This window comes from Dromaius novaehollandiae, chromosome 4 (genome assembly GCF_036370855.1).
Source record: "Dromaius novaehollandiae isolate bDroNov1 chromosome 4, bDroNov1.hap1, whole genome shotgun sequence".
In the NCBI taxonomy this organism is placed as follows: Eukaryota; Metazoa; Chordata; class Aves; order Casuariiformes; family Dromaiidae; genus Dromaius; species Dromaius novaehollandiae.
The window spans coordinates 85,293,921-85,312,791 of NC_088101.1; the positions used below are offsets into that span (position 1 = coordinate 85,293,921).

The window sequence follows — 18,871 nt, forward strand, 5'->3', positions numbered from 1 at the left end:
GAAGGTCCCAGGGTCACACGGATAGCATCAAGAAGCAGGAAATCCAATCCAGATCTCGCACATTTCAGACAAGGTCCCCAACCTCCCCAGCACCTCCCAGGAGCACAGATGCAGTAGCCCAGAAGTGTAGCCAGACAGCTTAAGTGTGAAAAGGTCTTGAGCTTTGAACTGCTCAGCCATTAGTTAGCAGGACACACACTACTTGATCAAGTCTGTGTCCCAGTGCTTTCTAGAAAGCAGGAACAGCAATCCCTGACTGACCTTAATGTCCACCATGATAACACAGTCAATGACTGTGTTACCAGGTCATTCATCAGCACTGTCTACATGCAAAACAAGCAAGTATACCTGAGCAAGCTTTAACCTTATTGCTTAGGGTAACAACAGCCATAAAGACGCATCCACAAGGACCTCAGTACAGTAGAACCTTACAAGTGTCCTGGCTCTCAACTAGCCTCAGCTGTACTGCAGTAGACCTCACAAAACCACATCTCCCTGTTAGCTAAATCAGTGCATCTACAACTCCTGCAACTGCATCTACACCGTAGCACTCAGTTTGGTCAAGAGGGTTTTACTGGTAAACAACCCAGACCTTTGATGTGGAGCACCACCTCCAGACCCAAAAGAGCCCTTTTGCAAGGATGGCTTTAACCAGGAGCAGCATTCTTTACCTCCAAAAAAGGCAGCTAAGACAGAAAAGCTAGAGGAAGAAAAATCCGTAGATAATTACATGTAGTAATCAGATTGTAGTATTAGCAAGAATTGAGCATATGGAGACTACAGACACACTTGACTTGTGGTATTCCCCACCATGTCAGGATAGAGGCCGTTCTCCAGTACGAGACAAGGATGCAGTTCATTGTAATCTATCCCTCTCGCACACTATTAGAATACAATCTTGACAACTGCTGGGAAAATCTCAGGCCTTGTCACATCCTGCTGTGTCTAAGAGAAGTGGGTTATCATTAACCCGAGGGGGAAACCAAGGAAAAGCAATCCTGGGAGAATCCTCTGAAGTACCAGAGCAAACAAAAAAAGCAATACTCACCATTTTAGGAGGAGCCAGGACTAATATCACAAATCTCACTTCGCAGGAATTTTCACCCCAATTCTGAGGCCTCTCCAGGCGGCTGATGCAAACATGACGTCGCTGAAGGGACTTTATAGTGCAACTGTCAAGGGAGACAGCACGATTATATCTCAGGCATTATGAAACACACTGCTTCTGATGTGCAAGGTTTATAAAGAGACATTTCAGTTGCGAGAAACACCAAGATGCCCTTAGTTGTGAAAGGCTCACTTAAGTCTTTAACAGTGACTTTAAATTACTTTCGGCCTGATTAGTGCTTTTGCAGAACTTGACCTCCATGCTTATGGGAAATAGCTTTCAAGATTAAAAGGCTCATTCTCCCTCTTCCCCATCTGCTTTTTAAACAGCCAAAAAAAACCCCAAAAGCAAAGAACAAAAGGCAAGAACATAACCTGTATTTGCAGTGCTACAGAAGCTCCTACTAAAGGGTCCTCTTAAAAAAACAAACATCTAAATGAATGCTAAGCACTTCACACCTCCAAAAGCACTTTGGGAGATGAGATGAAATGAAACTGGAAAAGTTAAGGCAAGGTGCCAAATCAACACATTTCCATTTCTTGTGCTTCAGGCAGATCTATCAATATCTGTTTCAACAGCTTTCCCCTTCTGCTCTCACCTGTTTTCCCCTTTCTGTTAAGGGTACATTAAAGAGACTAAGCCAACCTCCATGCTTAAGGCCTGGGTAGGCTGTAGCAGGCTGAATTACTGCTCAGATGTAAATGTTCATCTGCAATCCAGGCAACTGCGCTAGGCACGGAAAGGCCATTTGGTTAAGCAGAACTTCCATAACCAAGACCAGTGACCAGCTGTTTGAAACTAAGACCATCTTTGGAGAGCATGAAAGACCATGTCTATCTCCACACTGGGATATCTGAACAAAGCTGAGATCCAAGGAACCATCATTTTTCCTGTTGGAAACCTCAGGAAGAGCAGTGACTTGGTGCAGTTGCACAATGCCATGGCAGCAGCAGGAGGTTAATGCCAGGCTGGACTGCAGCCCTCTCATTCCTGTAAAAGCCTCCTAATACTTCACAGCTCTTCTGGAAAGAGATGGTGAGACAGGTACATGGGTTTTGCCTAGTCACACTGAAGGAGGTATAGAAGTGTGTTTTTCTACTTCAGAGTGCTTTTTTTTGGTGGTTCAAAAACACAAGCTATTTGTTCATTCCTTTTTCATCCAGCAAACACCTATCACAGTCAATAAGTCATCACTCATTTAATTTCTCTTCCAAAATCATGGCTCATCTCTTTCCTTCCAACATGTATTCTCAAGCTCACGCACCTTGAAGGCCATTCCAGCAATGGCTCTTGAAGCTCTTTGGCTAGAGATAGACTAGTCAGGAGCATATGACGTTGAGACATGAAATTTTTTAAGTTCTCTATAACTCACATATGAAGTCACCTCTACCAAGTATTTTCTCAACAAGTTTCTTTCCAATAGGTGATCAGGAAGTCATTTGATTCATGCAAATTAACCTGACAAAGGCACTTGTTAGAAAGTGGCACTTCCAAACAGCTTTATTGGCATACTATGGGCTATGAGGAAGAGGACATTTCTTCATAGATTTCCTAACTCCTCTCTACCATGATCCCTTCACCTTTTTCTACTCAAATCAGCCTTAGAAGAAAGGAAAAAAAGTAAAAATCAAGGCAAATCCTAAAGTTAGAAATAAATCTTCTCTAAAGTGATTGAAAATACAGTCCAAGCTAACCTTTTCTCTAGGCTTAAAAATGCCTACAGTTTGGAGACTACTGTCAATACCTGATTTAGTTCAGGACCTGCAACAGTCCCTTGTCCTTCCTTCCCAAATGATGAAATAAGCACAGTCAACATTAATTTTCAGAGTCCCTTGGTAGCAATCCTGCCATGCCCGGGCAGCATGCAAGTTACCTTGTGTTACAGCTGAGCAAACTGATGAACAGATATATTAACTCTGGGCTTTAGATTAACAGGAGAACCATAAAGTTGACCAATATCTTTGGTGAAGATGAAGGCAAGATGACCAATAAACTGCATGAACAGAGCAGTGAATAGTTAATACAGCATTAGGAAAATGACCCATCTATATTCTGCTCTGTTTGTTCTCAGTCAGCATTTTCATTCCTCAGCTTCTGAGCTCACTGATCAAGTTATTTACTTTGAAAAGGAGAGCTTTCTAGGTGTTTTGAACATCACTCCTATTCCAGGATGGCCAGAACCAGATATTGGATACCTACTGCATAGGACTGCACTAACACTTTCCAGACTCAGCTTGTCTACAAGTCAGGTAGCATCTGACCTAGCAAGAAACTGTATTGAACTGCAAAGTGCAGCCAGACAAGGCTCATTACAGAGCAAGCACTGGTCACATTAGCACATGTCCCAGTGCTGAAAGTGGCAAAGGACATCAAGGCATGTAGGTGAACAAAAGCTTGTACTTGTTGCATTGATGCCAGCATGCAGGAACCCCTCTCCCCTTGCTACAGGATGTGAAGCCATGTTGCAATACAGCTGTTATTTGGAAAATCTATTATATAGGGCTATAATTAAGCGACCTACCCATTCTTCAGACTAGTGCTGCAGCTAGGTTTCCCTGAAGTGACAGTGCTAGGCTTTAGCTCCAATAAATCATCTCTAAGGTTGTGCTTTCCAGAGATGACAGTACTGCCAACAGCGCCAGTCCACAGGGCGACAATATCACGTCGACTCTAAGAGCTTGAGCTGAGGGGAGGAAAACCTAACTCTTTAAAAGGTTGTTCTTTGTCACTGGCTCGCTGCTTCTCTCTAAAGATGTTCTCAGTGTTCTTTGCAGCCACCCCAAACCTTTTCATTTTTCTAAACAAGGAATTTGTATTTCTCTTGCCTGGAGGGACTGGGAAGCTAAACAATATGAGCATCTCATAGTGCTTATGCAATACTGAAAGATTTCGCAATGCTGAGCACATTCACAAGACACCAGAAAACCCTCTCCCATCATTATCCTTTTACATCTGGAACAGTCTTTTATCCACAGAGCTGGAGTTTGAGAATTCAAAACTATTCAGGAGACTGCGGATTAGAGAGATCTTTCTACAGTTTCTTCCAGCTCTTCTGTAAAGAGCTTTATTGGCACCAACATGCACATCTAAATCCCAATAATAAACCCATAAAATTGGGTGTTGACCACTGAAGATGGTATAGATTGCATCCCTGAGTTGCCCTAAGTCAATATATCTGCATGAATCTGGCCAAGTCAGTTTGGCAAGGGTCGGAATAAAATCCAATTTAAGGAAGCCACACGGAGAACGGCTCCGAGGCATCTACACATGGCTGCATGGAGCAGAGAAGTGTAGCCTGAGGAAGGAACGCAGTCTCACCTGTGCAGGGCTTGGTCTTACTCTGCTAAATTCCTTTGTCCAAGCAAAACATGGTGTCTACTTTCAGTGCCACATCAGGTCAATTCTGCCCAGGGGTAATTCTGCATCAGACAAACTTTTCTATGAATTTAAGCTGTCGGCTCAAATTCACCTACTCCCTGGTCTAAACACTACTGTTCCCACTGTTTTAATGCCAGATGCCAGGTACGAATACATCATGAACCAGAATACAGATCCCTGCTAGACTTGTGCAAATATCTGTAGAAGACACAAGCCTCTTTGGTTCACATGGAGAAACTTCAAGCTGTTGAAGATTTCAGGTAAAAGTTGGCATATCTCCAGCCTAAAAAGTGAGATACTTTTTCCAAATGGAGCAGCTGTCTTCAAGCAGCACTTAAATTCCCACTTAAAAAAAATACCCTAAATACCTAAAGCCAAAATAAAACTCTGGACAACTAAGACATTTGTGGCTGACCCTAAAAATCAAACCTTGTTTTACCAAAGCCTGCAAGTTCCCTTTTGATTTGGGTTAAACTAAATTTGGTTCTCTTTTGGTTTGGCCAGCAAGCTGAAAAATCTATTTTCACTCAGTATTAGTCACATAAGGAAATGCAGGGCTATGATTTAATGAGATACCAGGTTATGCTTTCAGCAATTTTATCTCTATCCTCCAATAATTAAATCCATTAAAAGGCCATTTCAATTATAGCACCCATCTCTACTTCACTGTCTTTTCTCTTTGCAGGCTGCATGTCTGGTAGCACTCAGCATGGCATTCAGATGGTGAGAACTGGCAACGCTCCACCGAAATCACTGATACACCAAGTCACACACCGAAGATCTGACCTATGCCCAAGATGTTATCAGACTAATAACACATTTCTCAAACAAATCATAAAAAGAGGTCAAATTATGGAGACCCAAGAGAAACAGAAACCCTCTTTAAACAGGGTAAGAAAGGAAGTTAATTCAGAAACAAGTTATCCCCTGCAGTAAGAAAACATGCCCAGTAGAGGTAATCAGCTAGCCAGCCTTTTCCTGTCCCAATACAGAACAACAATGACACTTCTTGTTCTCGCACACTGCAAATAAATCTTCCTCCGTGAACCAGCTCCAGGCACAGGCTTTTAGAAACCAGAATTTGCAAGCGAGAAATTAACTTTTGACCAGCAGAAGAGTTCACCAGTCCACCAACAGCTCAGCAGTGTTTTCAGCAAGACACAGCCGAATCATCTCAAGGTGGATATAGTTTGAGACTGCTAAAGGCACTCTGCTGAACTCTAAAAAGACTCATCTCTAGCAGTTAATCTAAGGAAATTGGGGAGAAAGTATTTCCTACAGGCCTATACATAGGGGAAAACCTCCTCCTCCTCCCTCCACACACACTGCAAGCAGTGAACCAGGCACCCTTCTCACCAACAGCTTTTTCGGGGACTCAAATTCCCAATTAAGGGCTTAAATTTGAGAACTCCCTTCCACAACAGGGCAGCTGTAAGAGCTTCAGCTGTGCAGCATTACCTGGGACAGGCTGAGAAGGGTGTTATGGGCACCTCTATTTTTAATTCTTTGAACCTGAAGAATGCTTGAGAGGTTACATTTGTAAACTTTGGGAAAGAGACTCTTGCTTATAGGACTCCATTCTGTAATCAGTTCTGCTAAATGATATTTGTTTTCGTAGCAATTCAATTGTCTAATTCCCTACAGCATCCCCTTCTGTTGTTTGAAAGAAGGGGCACTTTTTGAGGAATACACAGCAACTGAAACACTTTATTTGAAATCTATTCAACACCTAAAATAGCAATATAGCTTTTTCTATAGCTAGTTTGGAACACACATACCTCAAGGTCCAGACAATTTCTTAAACATACTAGAAAGGCTTTGTTTTCAATTTTGTTTAGAAATGCATTAGCGATGTGTTCCACACAATGATCAATTCCACATTAAAGCTGATAAATTACTACTCTTAAACGTTAATTCAGACAGCAGTTTTGCTTAATGTCTGTTATAGCCTTTCAAAAACAAAGTGTGAGGTTACCTGCGTTTTTTGCATTATGCTCCTCCACAGGAACCATTGCAATGACACACTATAGCAGAATAAGCAATTTTATAACAGCTTAGACCACACGAACCACTGAGCTACCCTCTTTGCTTGTAGAGAGGCTTTTCCCCCTCCTTCACTTGTTAAGGCAGCTTTAGCAAATTAGCTGAATGCACTGAAGATAAGTCCATTGCCAATCCATGTGCCTTATCAATGCAACCAAAAGAAATAGCTCAACTACTCAATACAGTCTATGAAGCAGCTTGCCCCCTTCTCTCCCCCCCCACCTTTTTTTTCAGCTTTGGAAAAAAAGTGTTTTTTTTAATATATATATAGATATATATAGGCATGTATGTGTATCTATCTCCTGGTGAGAAGAATATAGCTCAGAGGTAGTGCTGCCCTAGGAATTCCATTCGACTCAGCCAGCATTTATTAAATAATCCACACAGCTGCTATTGCTCCTAGAAGGACATTGAGGAGAGATGTGCACCAGCAGTCAGTTGACAGATACTTTAACATTCTCAGCATTAGGGACCCTTCTTCCCACTCAAGGGAAAAAGAAAAAAGCAGTGCAAGAACAAAACCAGCAGCCCTCACATAGGGGTTCATTCCCCATCCTTTCCAATCTAGACACACATCCAGTCTACCCTCTTCAGGCTCTGGATCATGGTGGACTTTACTGGTTCCCAAGGAACTCAAAGCACTTTTCTGGTAGTACACGTACCTGCTGCAGTCACTGCATCTCAGAGGGGTACCAGCATGCTTTCCTGAGCTCCTTCCACAAACCAAATAAGGTGAACCTGAATCGGCCTCGAAATCTTGGGTCAGAAGCCAGTCATTTCCTGATCTTCAGACTGAGATCTTCAATTCCCCAGTGCCTTATTCTGTGATGTGGACAGAGCCCAGATGCGTACAGGAAATCTGACCTTGGTAGTGGTTCAATAGGCCTGAAATTTTTGGGAGGGAGCCAATTCCAGCAGAAGCAGAATAGCTGTTTCACCCTAGTTCCCCCCCCTGCCCAGCTCTTCCCAACTGAAGATGAGCAGGAGAGTAGTCCTCTCTCCAGCACAGAGGAGAGAGGGGGCCAAACTTGCATTTCCTTTAGGAATGCACTTCTGCAGGCAGCCTATGCAAAACCTGACAGAAATCCTACACGAGTTTTTCCTTTACGGATTGAAGCTAACTTAGGCTTTAACATTCCCCCTTAAAATCAAGGCAAAAGCAGCACTACCAAAACCGTGCCTCTTCTTCACCAATATAATCCTATCATGATACTCAAGCCTATCTCACTCATTATGAATGAGTAGTTAAGGCACACAAAACAGTAGTGCTAACCTATGCTCTTTGCTGAACTTTAAAAAAAGTGCAAGGATAAAGAACAGCACAGAGAAAAGCTAAAGGTTCTTCCCACTTATATAGGAAAACAATCCTTCACCAATAAAGCTTCTGTACTTCAGAGCTTTAGAAGCTGTGTTTTGCAATCTGACTTAAGGAAAAATGTAAAGTCTAAAAATATAGTTCTCAATCTGTTGCACAATAGCTACAGCAGAAATACAGTACAATAATTAGATAATTATATTTGATAACTCATCACTGCTTTCCCACCACACTTTATTCTCTCTTCAGAGTAACAAAAGGAAGAAATGAGGAAAATTCTGCACAAGACACCTTCAGGCTGTAAGCTTATTTTTCAAGTCATGTGTTGTTGTGGTAGCTACTATTACTCACATGGATGTATTCAAAGCTTTGGCTTATTTTCTACAGAAAAGATGAACTTACACTAAGCTTTGCATATGTAATCACAGCATTTGTATCATGACCTCTAGAAGCACATTGTTATGAAGTCAACAGCTCGCCAAAGCCCTTCAGAGCCATATGACATGCTAGGGTGGAGGATACCAAGCGACAGCCAGTCATTCCCCCACCCCCAAGGCTCTCCTCTTCTTCCAGTATAGTTTTCAGACACTCAACTTGGAATTTTAAATTAAAAATATTAAAATCTTACATTCACCTCCAGACAACTGGACAAAAATCCAGCTCAATTTATGGAAAAAATAAAATTAGATTAAGGATGGGGAAAACAGACTTTTCCAGTGAGACCTCCCACTCTCTGCCCTTCCCAGAGTAGCATACACCTTCCCTTATTGCCCCAATCCTGTCTATGGCATCCAAAGGGATAACACTGCACAAAAACACTCTTGATTGACTGACAGAGAAAGATCACTTTGCTATATGAACTGATTTTCTCATTTGTGTAAGGTGTTCTGTAAATCTCAGGTGTAAAACCAAAGCTGACAGTAGCATATACACAAAGGACACATTACATGGTTTGCTCGTTTTGTAGAACAGAGCCCTGATATGCAATAATTACCTTTTAAATAGAGATCACATCTTTCTATTTCATAAGAGCAGAAACAAATAGGAAAAAAAAATCTGCAAGGCAGAATAATCTCCACTTGCTCCAGCCATTAGCAGAAGGTAGGAAAAGCAGTGCTAGGAGAAGGAAACCTATTGTGACAGTTGTCCTAGCAAACTGGCGGTGAAGGCTACATTATGCACATGCACTCACAGAGCCCTAAGGCTCCTATCCAACATATGTTAAATCCCAGAGAAATTACTAGGATATTTCTTGACAACTTGATTTAGAGACTACATATGCATACAGCAGACAGAAGACAAATTACCTTTCTTTGGTCAGCCCAGTGACCCACCTGGAACGGGACAGTTTGGCTTGCCCAGCCAAACTGGCTCTCTGCACAATCATTTCAAAATGTAGTAAACCAGTTTTGGTGAAGCAGTAGCTGTGAGGAAGCCATCCTGCCTTATAAATCCCAGTGACAAAGTCCTTTATCTTAAGGGCCTACTCCAATGTTAAACAATATTGGCAATTAATCAGAAGCCTCATTAGTGTCTGAATTTCTGACTTCAGTCTCCAGTTGCAGAGTTTAGATGCTTTCAAAGGGCCTAAAAAGTCTTTTGATACAAGGTCTCTGTCCTTGGCAGAGTGAACATAGTCCACAGATTCCCTTGTCCTTTTCAGAAGTACCTCATTAACATTTCTTTGTTTTCAGGCCCTGAGATTTTTCAGCATTCTTAGCTTAACACCAGATTTGGATAGTATTCCAGCAGCTTAATGCCCTGCATGGGCTGTGGTCATGTCTACCTGTGCTGCTGCTTCCCCATCTGCAAAACAGAGAGGATTGATGCAGAGATAGGGATCCCACAGACCAGGACAGAGAGTGTTACCACCTTGACTTACAAGAGCATATTCTGTTCTTCCACACAGCAGGAAAAGTTACAAGTTTTGAGCAGCCTGTGGATTCTGCTAATTAACCTCGGTACTTACATGATACAGAGCCAGGACTGCTGATACTGCACCCCCGTGACTGTCGCTGTGACCCCTTGAATTGTATCTGATAGGAGATGAACTGGGGGAAGGAAGAAGGAAATATTACAGGTTTGTATATATTTGGTCTGCAACAGCTTATTTCCTTTCAAATTGAAGCTAAGTGCTAACACCAAGCATACTTATTTATCTGCCTACTGGATTGATGCATGGGTGAGGGGTGACAACAGGGAAAGATGGAAACATTTGATCTGATGCTTCTGAATTCTGTCCTTAAATCTTTCACAGCTTGAAAAGGCAGCTGTTTTCTCCTCCTAACCTCATCCTACCACAATATTAGATTATTATATTAGCATTATTCAGCACACACACACAGGACTTGAAGAGATTTCCTCTTCTAATTCCCCTGCCCTCTCCCCTCTTTGTAATTACTGTTCTCACAGGTCATTTTATGGAACTGCTCAGTTTTTTTTCTTTATTGGCAGAAAGCCTAAATTAACAAGATAAATGCAAAGCTCCAAGACAGGCAGCAAGAAGTAATCAAAGCATGAACATGCTTACTACATGCTCAGGACTTGACATATCTGTTAAACAAATTCACTCAGGCTGTGACAGTTACATTTGAGGTGCGATGTACATGTTTGTTTATTCATTCCTGTTGGCTCTGAAACGTCATGGGTGCCTACAGAGAAATAATGCTTAGTTAAGCTTCTTTACATCTTGGGCTAGAGGGTAGCATTTTAGTCTATGCTATGACATTTGCTTGTAGCTTAAGATGACACTTAAGCCAACAACATTGGCTAGGGCTGTTCCGGTATTGAATTTGTGGAGGAAAACAAAGCACCTCTCACTACTTCCAGTTGACTGGAAGTGATGTGAAGGCTCAGTCCTCCCCAACCAATTACTCTGTATTAGGCAGATGGTGAAAGCAGTCAACTTCTCCAGCCTGTGTGAATTCAGATGGAGAATCACAAGGCAAAGGAGCCATTTCTGAAGGGACACCAGCAAGTGGCTGATACTCTTAAGTAAAGAGGCACTTGTCTAAGGACAAGCTCATCAGCCTAATGGGTACAGATAGACCAAACACTCCAGTGCTGGAGACTTCTCCCTCTGGAGAATACCCATCTCATCTTCGTGAGATAGAGACCAGATTCCACTAAAGTAAAAATCCCAGAGACACAAGACTCTTCAGTCCAAGTGACACAGACATATAAACCCCCGGTGTGACATGCAACATGCAAGTCTGAGGACTGTGCAGTAGCAAGTGCTCAACACACCACCAATGGAAAGGCTGACAAACAACAGTAACGCGCAGGCAAACGTGAATCAAGAGTTAGTTACCATTCCCTTCTCGGGGGGTCCCTGAATCTGTGAATAAAGTGCTCATGATTTTTTCAAAGTTGCAGCTTGGCTCCGTGTTATCAGGATCTTCAGCAAAATGTTTCAGCATCTCTCGAAGAACGTCATCCAAGGAGGTTGCCGTTTCATCAAGGATGATGCTGGCTCTGGCCAAGAACCCATCCAGGTCTCTGTGGGCTCTGACTTCCTCCTCAAAATTCTTTAACTTCAGGTACTGCACAAAGAAGAGCTCAGAGCATTAGACAGCCTTATGCAATGCCTAACTGCAAAGAACTAAGAACTGAGTAGTTCACAAGAAACAGTTTTGTTCTGGTTACCACTACCAAACCAAAAATTCTGGAATCCCTTTCCCAGTCCAGACTGGATTTTAAGAGACAGTTTTATGCAATTATTACTGCATTGAAGGCCTACATTTTCAAGGCTTATGCTACTTTAGTCACCATAGGTGAGTGCCTAGACACCATTTAAATCCCAGTGTAGAAAGCAGAACTAACAAAATTTAGTTTCATCACCCAGGATGAAGCACAAAAGTTAGTCTAAAATCTTAAATGCTTACGGTAGCATTTAAAAGTCTCTTTTGGTTTAAACAATGCAAGATGCTTACAACAACATAGGAAAAGTTATTTTGAAGAAATATACTTTGAGCTCAGCATCATGAAGAATTACTAATATGCATCTCTGCATCCAAAACCAGCTCTTCTCAAACCAGGAGCTATGTCTCCCTGTCCTCCCAGTTAGCGAGTCTAGAGAAGGAGAGAGGGAAACACTGTCTACCTCACTCCCTTTCCAAACTCCCTATATACCCTACCACCCCCAGTTCCACTCCCAAGGGAGTTCTTGTCCTTTGGACATAAGATTTAGCTTTGAATCAGTGTGTGACAGGGGATGGGAGAAGGAAGACAAAGGCTGACACTGCCACAGCTCTACTGGTTCCCACCACTGTCCCAGTCACAGGCTCATAAGACCTCTAGAGATGCAAAAAACAGCTATGCTATATTAGTCTCATTTCCTTTCTACATTTGTCAGCTGTGAAGTTTAACTGAATTATCAAACTACAACAAGTCATTCCCATTCACAGTTCTTGGAAATCCACGCATGCCGTTAGCACTCACAGTAGCTGTCAAAAGTGACCAGTCTTGTCCCTCCTTCAACAGTTTGAGACTGAATGTGGAAATGGGATTTGGACTTCGTTATACAGATCTTTCAAGCCTCACTAGTTTTCAGTGGGATGGGTTCATAATGTTGAAGACCAGATTTTAAAGCTGCTTTTATGGTCCTGGGCAACCTGCTGTAGATACCCCTGCTTGAGCAGGCAGGTTGAACCAGATGACCTCCAGAGGTCCCTTTCAACCTCAGCTGTTCTGTGATTTAAGCCCCCTGCTCCCCTTAAGCTTGGTAAGAATCAAGCTCCGAATTCCTTTTACAAAACTGACTCCAGGTTGCTTCCATGACTAGGAGCTTAGCACATTCCTCCCATGTTACTGAACTGTCCCAGAGCCTGAGCCAAAAGATTCCCTCCTCTCACACATACCCCCTCTACCTTTTCCATTTATAGCCTAGACGCAGCGAAGAATGCTAACATCTCACTAATTACTGTAATTATCACAGCAACTATCAAGTTGTCAGTACACATCCATTGCAATTAACACTGTTTTACTTTGCATCAATCATTTCTTACACAGCATAGTGGAGACAGAAGCCTCTCAAGGATTTTAGCTCCCACCCCCAAGCCTTTGTTGCCATCTGTTCTTAGGAGAGGACAGTGAAATAGCTGCATTGCAATCCCAACTAAGTGAGGCCACACAACTACGAGTAGCCAAGTCTTAGGCTATCACTGCATGAGAACAGATTAAAAACACCTACGACCATCTTGCAGCAGCAGCTCTAACATGTGGTCATGGGGTCACCACAGGACCAGCATCCATCTCTCAGAGGAGGTAACTCTTCAGGAAAAACAGCTTGCCTCACATGCTGAGTCTAGCCTGGGATGTAGGTTCAAACAGCAGAGGCCAAATGACCTAGAGAGGATTTAATGATGCGGATGACACAGGCAGTAGCCAAGAAGATATTGGGAGGATTAAGAGCAACAGGAGCGCCAGCCTGTCAACAAAGGTGCCCTCATGGGTACCACTGTGCTGGGGAGGTATCAAAAAAACCAAAGCAGTGGCTTCATACCACCAAATTCTCCCACACACACGAGAAGCCTCAAAAAACCAGAACCAAAGGGGAAAAGTTGGCCTGAAGGGATGACAGAAATGAATTAGACAGGACTGTCACTTGCACACAGTCAGCATCAATTTTCCAGCATGCCATGCAAGTCTGCATCACTGGCTTGTTATGGAAGGGCACTCCCATCACCTTGCACCCCAGAGAAAGCTTGCTGAGGAAGTGTGCTTGGTTCAGCAGTGACGGCACCAATCCCATTCTGCGTGGGGTGGGGTTTGCAGAGCACAAAAGGGCTTTCAGCAGCTTACTGGCTCCAGTTTTGCCAAAGATTTCTGGCAACACATTGGGTAAATCACTTTCTAGACCTCAGCCCTGTTTTCTTTCCCCATTCCTGAGCAGAAGTCCTTACTGGCATGCCCATAACATCAGGGGAGGATATGCATGTTAACACTGAAAGACAACTTGCTAGCATGGGAAGATATAAATACATTTTTCTTCAGCTGAGACACTGAGAGAATTAGTTGGAAGTGCTGGTACAGCAACACCTGGGAGCTAGCTCAAACAGAACCTGCTCTACAGTCAGGACACCCACAGGTTTAGAGAGAAATTAATGACTGCTCCTTCACAAATATTTTTAGCTAGATAGTCAAATCACACTAGCATCTGTGATGCTGGAATCTGCTTAGCAAAAAACCCAAGACAGCTACCCAATAGTAGTTTTAACAGAGCCAAGTATCCACAGACGCAAGGCTGCACGCTTCTATCATGGCAGGAAGAACAAAGGCTATTGAGCTTACAGAAGTGAGAACGCATTGAAACAGCCTCCTCACTTCGGGCAGGCAGGTCTGCTGGCCAACCACTAAGCCAAAGTTGCAAATCCATACAAAATAAAGCCTCCAAACACTCATCAAGAAGGTCCAAAAGGTTAGTTATCTGCCAGACTGCTGCTCTGGATCACATCTATTTCCAGAACTGCAAGCACATGACAAGAGGAGGTGCCAAAGTGTGTTGTCCCAAGCACAACTCCATCTTTGCTGCTGTCATGGACACTCAGGGCAATCTCCTCAGAAACCTGCTGAAATGGGGATTAAACAGTTCAAACCCCAACAGCAGCCTCTTTAGCTTTCTTGTACCTACCAAGTGCAACAGTAGAAACTTGCCCGAGACATGGATTGCCCTGCCAATGCTCCTAGAGAGGCATAAGAAACATGTGCAGCCAGAGACAGGGACACCCCCGTGGGAAAACATTTCCAGACAAAGCTTCCAATTCTACCACTTTTCTCCTAGTAATTCCCCCTTCCTAGTCACCCAGAGCCATCTCTCCAACAACCCAGACCCATGTCCTAGCTAAGCGGGCCCATACCTCCCCCCTGCAGTGCCCTTCCCACTGATCTTGCAATCCTGCCAGTCCTCCATCCCAGTCTTATGCATGGCTGCCTCTATGTAGGGGAGAGAGCAGCAACGCGTCAACCTCTGAATGCATTATCCACAGATATTCGGAAGATGCAAACAGTAGAAACTTCCCTCCAAAAAAGCATCTGTGCACAAAATCCTCCTAAGTCCTCAGTGCAGGACTAGCTCTATACAATCAGCGTGGGAACAGCTTGATTGAAAACCCATACGTCTCTGTAGATGCCTCTAGTCCCCGATTTCCTTCGTATTCGAAGCACACAATTCCACCTGTCCTCCCCGGAGGACAAAATTGGCAGAAGTATCTTTTCACAAGCTCAACTAAAGCAGGATAGCTCTCTGGTATTTGCTGCTCAACAGCACACTAAAATGCTTAAGCATGAATTATGTGCCAAAAAAAAAAAGCAGGAATCCTACAGATCTGTAAAGAAAAAAATTAGAAAAGTCGCTTGCATTAGCACCTCCCATCTATTTCCTATCAGATTTAGATCCTGCATTTGTGTTTAGAATTTGCATTTGAAGTGACTAAGTTCTTATGTTACTTTAAATTTAGTTTATAAAACCCAAAACAGCTTAGGTACTAGTATTGACTGAGGCAAATTATTTACAAGAGACTTCAGTTCCTGAGCATGGTTGTCAGGCATACACAATAGTATATTAAAGCTTTTATGACTCAACCTCAAACATCTCATGTTTAGATTAAAAACAACAGAAACCACAACTTTTTTGGGGGTGGGGATTTACTTCTCTTAGAAGCATTTTGTTTGCCTTAGAGCACATGTTTGCCTCCCAGTACTAACTCAGTTTGCTGAAATACCTTTTCAAGCTTTGAGCATAAATGTTGGGTTAGAGGCCTAAAAGCAAAGCAGGGATTTTCTAGAAACACCATGGCTTTGGTGCAGAGCTTTATGAACCCAACTTACCACCTTTGAAGAAACCTGCAGTAGTTCACTTGCCAGGAACAATGATGCTAAGTTTTCATGAAGATGGCTGGTCCCCAGCCAGCGTACTGGGCAAGAGGCAGGACAACTCAAAAAGCACTACAAGCCACACCTCAAAACCCAGAAAAAACAAGATTGCAACTGGTATTAAGCATCAATCCATTTCTGCCACTGCATGCTTTTTGCCTTTTTTTTTTTTTTTTTTTTTAAATAGTTGGAGGTTTGCAGTAAAGCCACCAATACAAGGCTTTTGCCTTTCTGCCTTATCGTTATCAATTTAGGGTCTCAAGAGTAAGCAGAAACTAAATGCCATTTCACAATCGTCCGTTCAAGAGCACATGTTTCCAGGGAGTTCATTCCTGCCGAACCTCGTGAAGGCAGATCTGATTAGCTGGGATAAACAGGAAACCAAATCACAGCAATGTCTATTGGGTGTTTTTGTTTTAGGCTCGAGACAAGCTAAGCAGCCTGAATCTCTATGGTGTACGCTTGGATCCCTTTGCAGGCAGCTGCAGAAGAGAGTGATAAATTAATGTGTCAAAGAATTGTCTGGGACAAAAAGCAGTGGAACAATCAGAATTACAAAGAAATTGTTTGGAAAATGAACACCACATGGCTTTTAAGATTTAAATGAAGACGGAGGGATTTAGGGAAAGAGGCATTAATGGCTTCTGCTCAGGCCAGAAAAAAAACACACTACCCCCTCCAAGTGCTTCAAGACTCCTTTATCTGCTTCTAAATTACAAAAAATGTTAGACTATAAATAATTCCTACTTACCTTTCTTGATGTGTGTAGTAGCACGCAGCCAGCACTTTCATTTTCAGCTGGAAAGAAAAATTGAGGAAATGTTACTATCACTGGTACCTGACAGGCAGCAGGAACCAAGCAGAAGGCTCAGAACAAGGTGAAAGATTGTTCTCCTGGCAGCAGATGATCTCTAGAGAGAAGCAGAGATTCAATTTTTACAACATTTCCAGTTTTGGAAACATGAACCAAGTGCAGAAGCAGCCTTTTGTATTATCTGATCAGCTGTGGTTTCTTTTTTTCTTTGTCCTGCAGCTTTTTTGTTTTTAAATATTTACATATGTATTTTTACTCTTCGCTCCCCTCTTGAATAGAAGATCCTCCTAGGACTCCTAATCCTTTAGGTAATCATTTAATCCCATGCATCGCTGTTTGATAGATTGAGGCTAAAGCTGCATGAGTCATCCTCGTGTGAAGCCCATTCTCGTACTCGTCAAAAAGTCAACAACAGCAGCCAGGCACTTCCAAGGGAGCAGGCTGTGAGCGATCACACACTGCAACTTGAAGATGAGCACATTAATGTCTTGTCAGCTCACCACACTGCCTCCATAAATCTAACCATAGAGCAACAGAGCCCTTGAGAAAGAAAACTGGTGTTTAGAGACTATTAACTGTCATCTAATATGTAGCTAAGTTACAAGGACATGAGTACCCAGGAAGTTCCCGTTTCAAACTTCCAAGCATCCAAGTTAATATTTTCTCAGGGTATCTATGAAAGATTTTGGTGAAACCTAAAAAAAGTGAAAGTCCAAAAAAAGTCCAGTTCTTGCTATAACCGACTCTATACTGCCTTCATCAAAGAAAGCTTCTCTGTAGGCTCACTGCTACCACATATGGACATCTGTCCCTAAAGGTGTGGTTTGTGCATCCTTCTTCCTGAAAGTCCTCATCTTTGCACCCTCCAAAAACACAAGCATCCAGCTGCTACCAAAATTATACAGGAAGCATGAGAACAGTTTTCATTCAAATGAGTGTAGTGACAACACGGAAAAAACCACTGAAGGCCAGAAACCTTTCCACAGGCCAAGCTGTGGAAAAGTACAGAGATGTAACTCACAGTTACAGATATACAGGGTAAGTTTTCTCTTCCTTTCCATACCAGCATTTCCAAAGCCTAACCTGCAAGAACTGCTGCAATCCCATTTCACAGGCTTGCCCCACGGGCAGGTAGCTATGAGCCTCGCTCCGCTACCCTCCGAAGAAATAAGCTGCCTGCAGATGCAGTTCATTCAGACAGAATGACAACACCAGAGCTCCAAAAAAGCAATGACAACTGCACATGGAAAGCTATGAAATTTAGTTTTAACCTAAAGCATCACTGATCAACCAGGAATTCAAGTCATGTTCACAATTGGGTTAAAAAGGCTGGGACACAAACAGGGAATAGAGTTGACTTTGCAGTCATTCCCCCATAAAACAATTTAAGATGGTTCAGAGGCTGTAGTTATGTCACCCAGCTTCTCCCAAAGTCTGCTTGGATGCTGTACATGTGATTAAAAGAATCACTTACTAGACAAGTCTGCCTGGTGCAACAGCCCTAGTTATTACTGCTTTTGACACATCCTTTGGAAAACACAAGCTGTTTTATCTTGAAAACGCTATTTATTATTAAAAAGCAAGCACCCAGCTAAACCAGAAACATCAGGCATTTTCCTCAGGCTCTTACACTTGTAGTTCTCCAATGCTCACTTACTCAGTTTGCAGCCTAATTACATATGCAGAAGTATGCTGGAAGATTTAGAAGACATAAATATTCATTCAGGAGAAAACATGTTTTGGTTCTTCAGCTTTTGCAAGAAATCATTCTAGAGACAAAAAAAAATATCCACAACCCTGAACAATAGAGAGCATATGTTAAAAACAAATATCTGCAATCTGTCCTTCACTCCACTCTTACAGATACACACAAACACAATAGAAGCTCATGCTGTCCTTTTATCACGAAGCATCTCCCTTGGATCCTCTTATCAGTTTGAAGCATACACCAGTCCTCTCCGTTGACAGCACTCAGGTACTCATCTTGGACGAGCTCTCAGGGCTGCTTTATCAGCACAAGCAAAAACATGTAATTACATCTGTTGGACCAGGGTCTTTCAAATTTCTCAAAAAAGCCATTCCGGGCATGGTGACTTTTAGCAGGCCTCATTCATCATTTCATCGAAGCAACATGCCACCTCGGTCCCAGTCCAAAGGAAGGAGACCGATAACACTAACCCAGTTGGGCCACAATCCCAAAGGCACACTGGAGGGTTTATAACATGACTAATGGAAAGTAGCAAACAGAAAAATGAGGAAATACAGACTTCAAGTGACTTTTTTACCCAGCTTATAAGCTGTTTGCCTACCACAGGGGAACCCCATTAAGTGAAAAAGTAAA

The 18,871-nt window shown here is 42.6% G+C and overlaps 1 protein-coding gene across 3 annotated transcripts in view; it reads right to left on the reverse strand.

The window, feature by feature from the left end:
• SLC4A11 (solute carrier family 4 member 11) overlaps positions 1-18,871 on the reverse strand; it is a 134,701-nt gene that overhangs the window by 44,939 nt on the left and 70,891 nt on the right. For 2 of the 3 annotated variants that reach the window (XM_064511642.1, XM_064511643.1), the window contains exons 4-8: positions 16,468-16,514; positions 11,155-11,386; positions 10,433-10,495; positions 9,814-9,895; positions 1,049-1,172 (exon numbers count right to left, since the gene is read on the reverse strand). In XM_064511642.1, coding sequence (XP_064367712.1) covers positions 1,049-1,172; positions 9,814-9,895; positions 10,433-10,495; positions 11,155-11,386; positions 16,468-16,514 — 548 coding nt within the window. The remainder of the gene's footprint in view (positions 1-1,048; positions 1,173-9,813; positions 9,896-10,432; positions 10,496-11,154; positions 11,387-16,467; positions 16,515-18,871) is intronic. The other variant, XM_026121829.2, reaches the window with a different exon arrangement.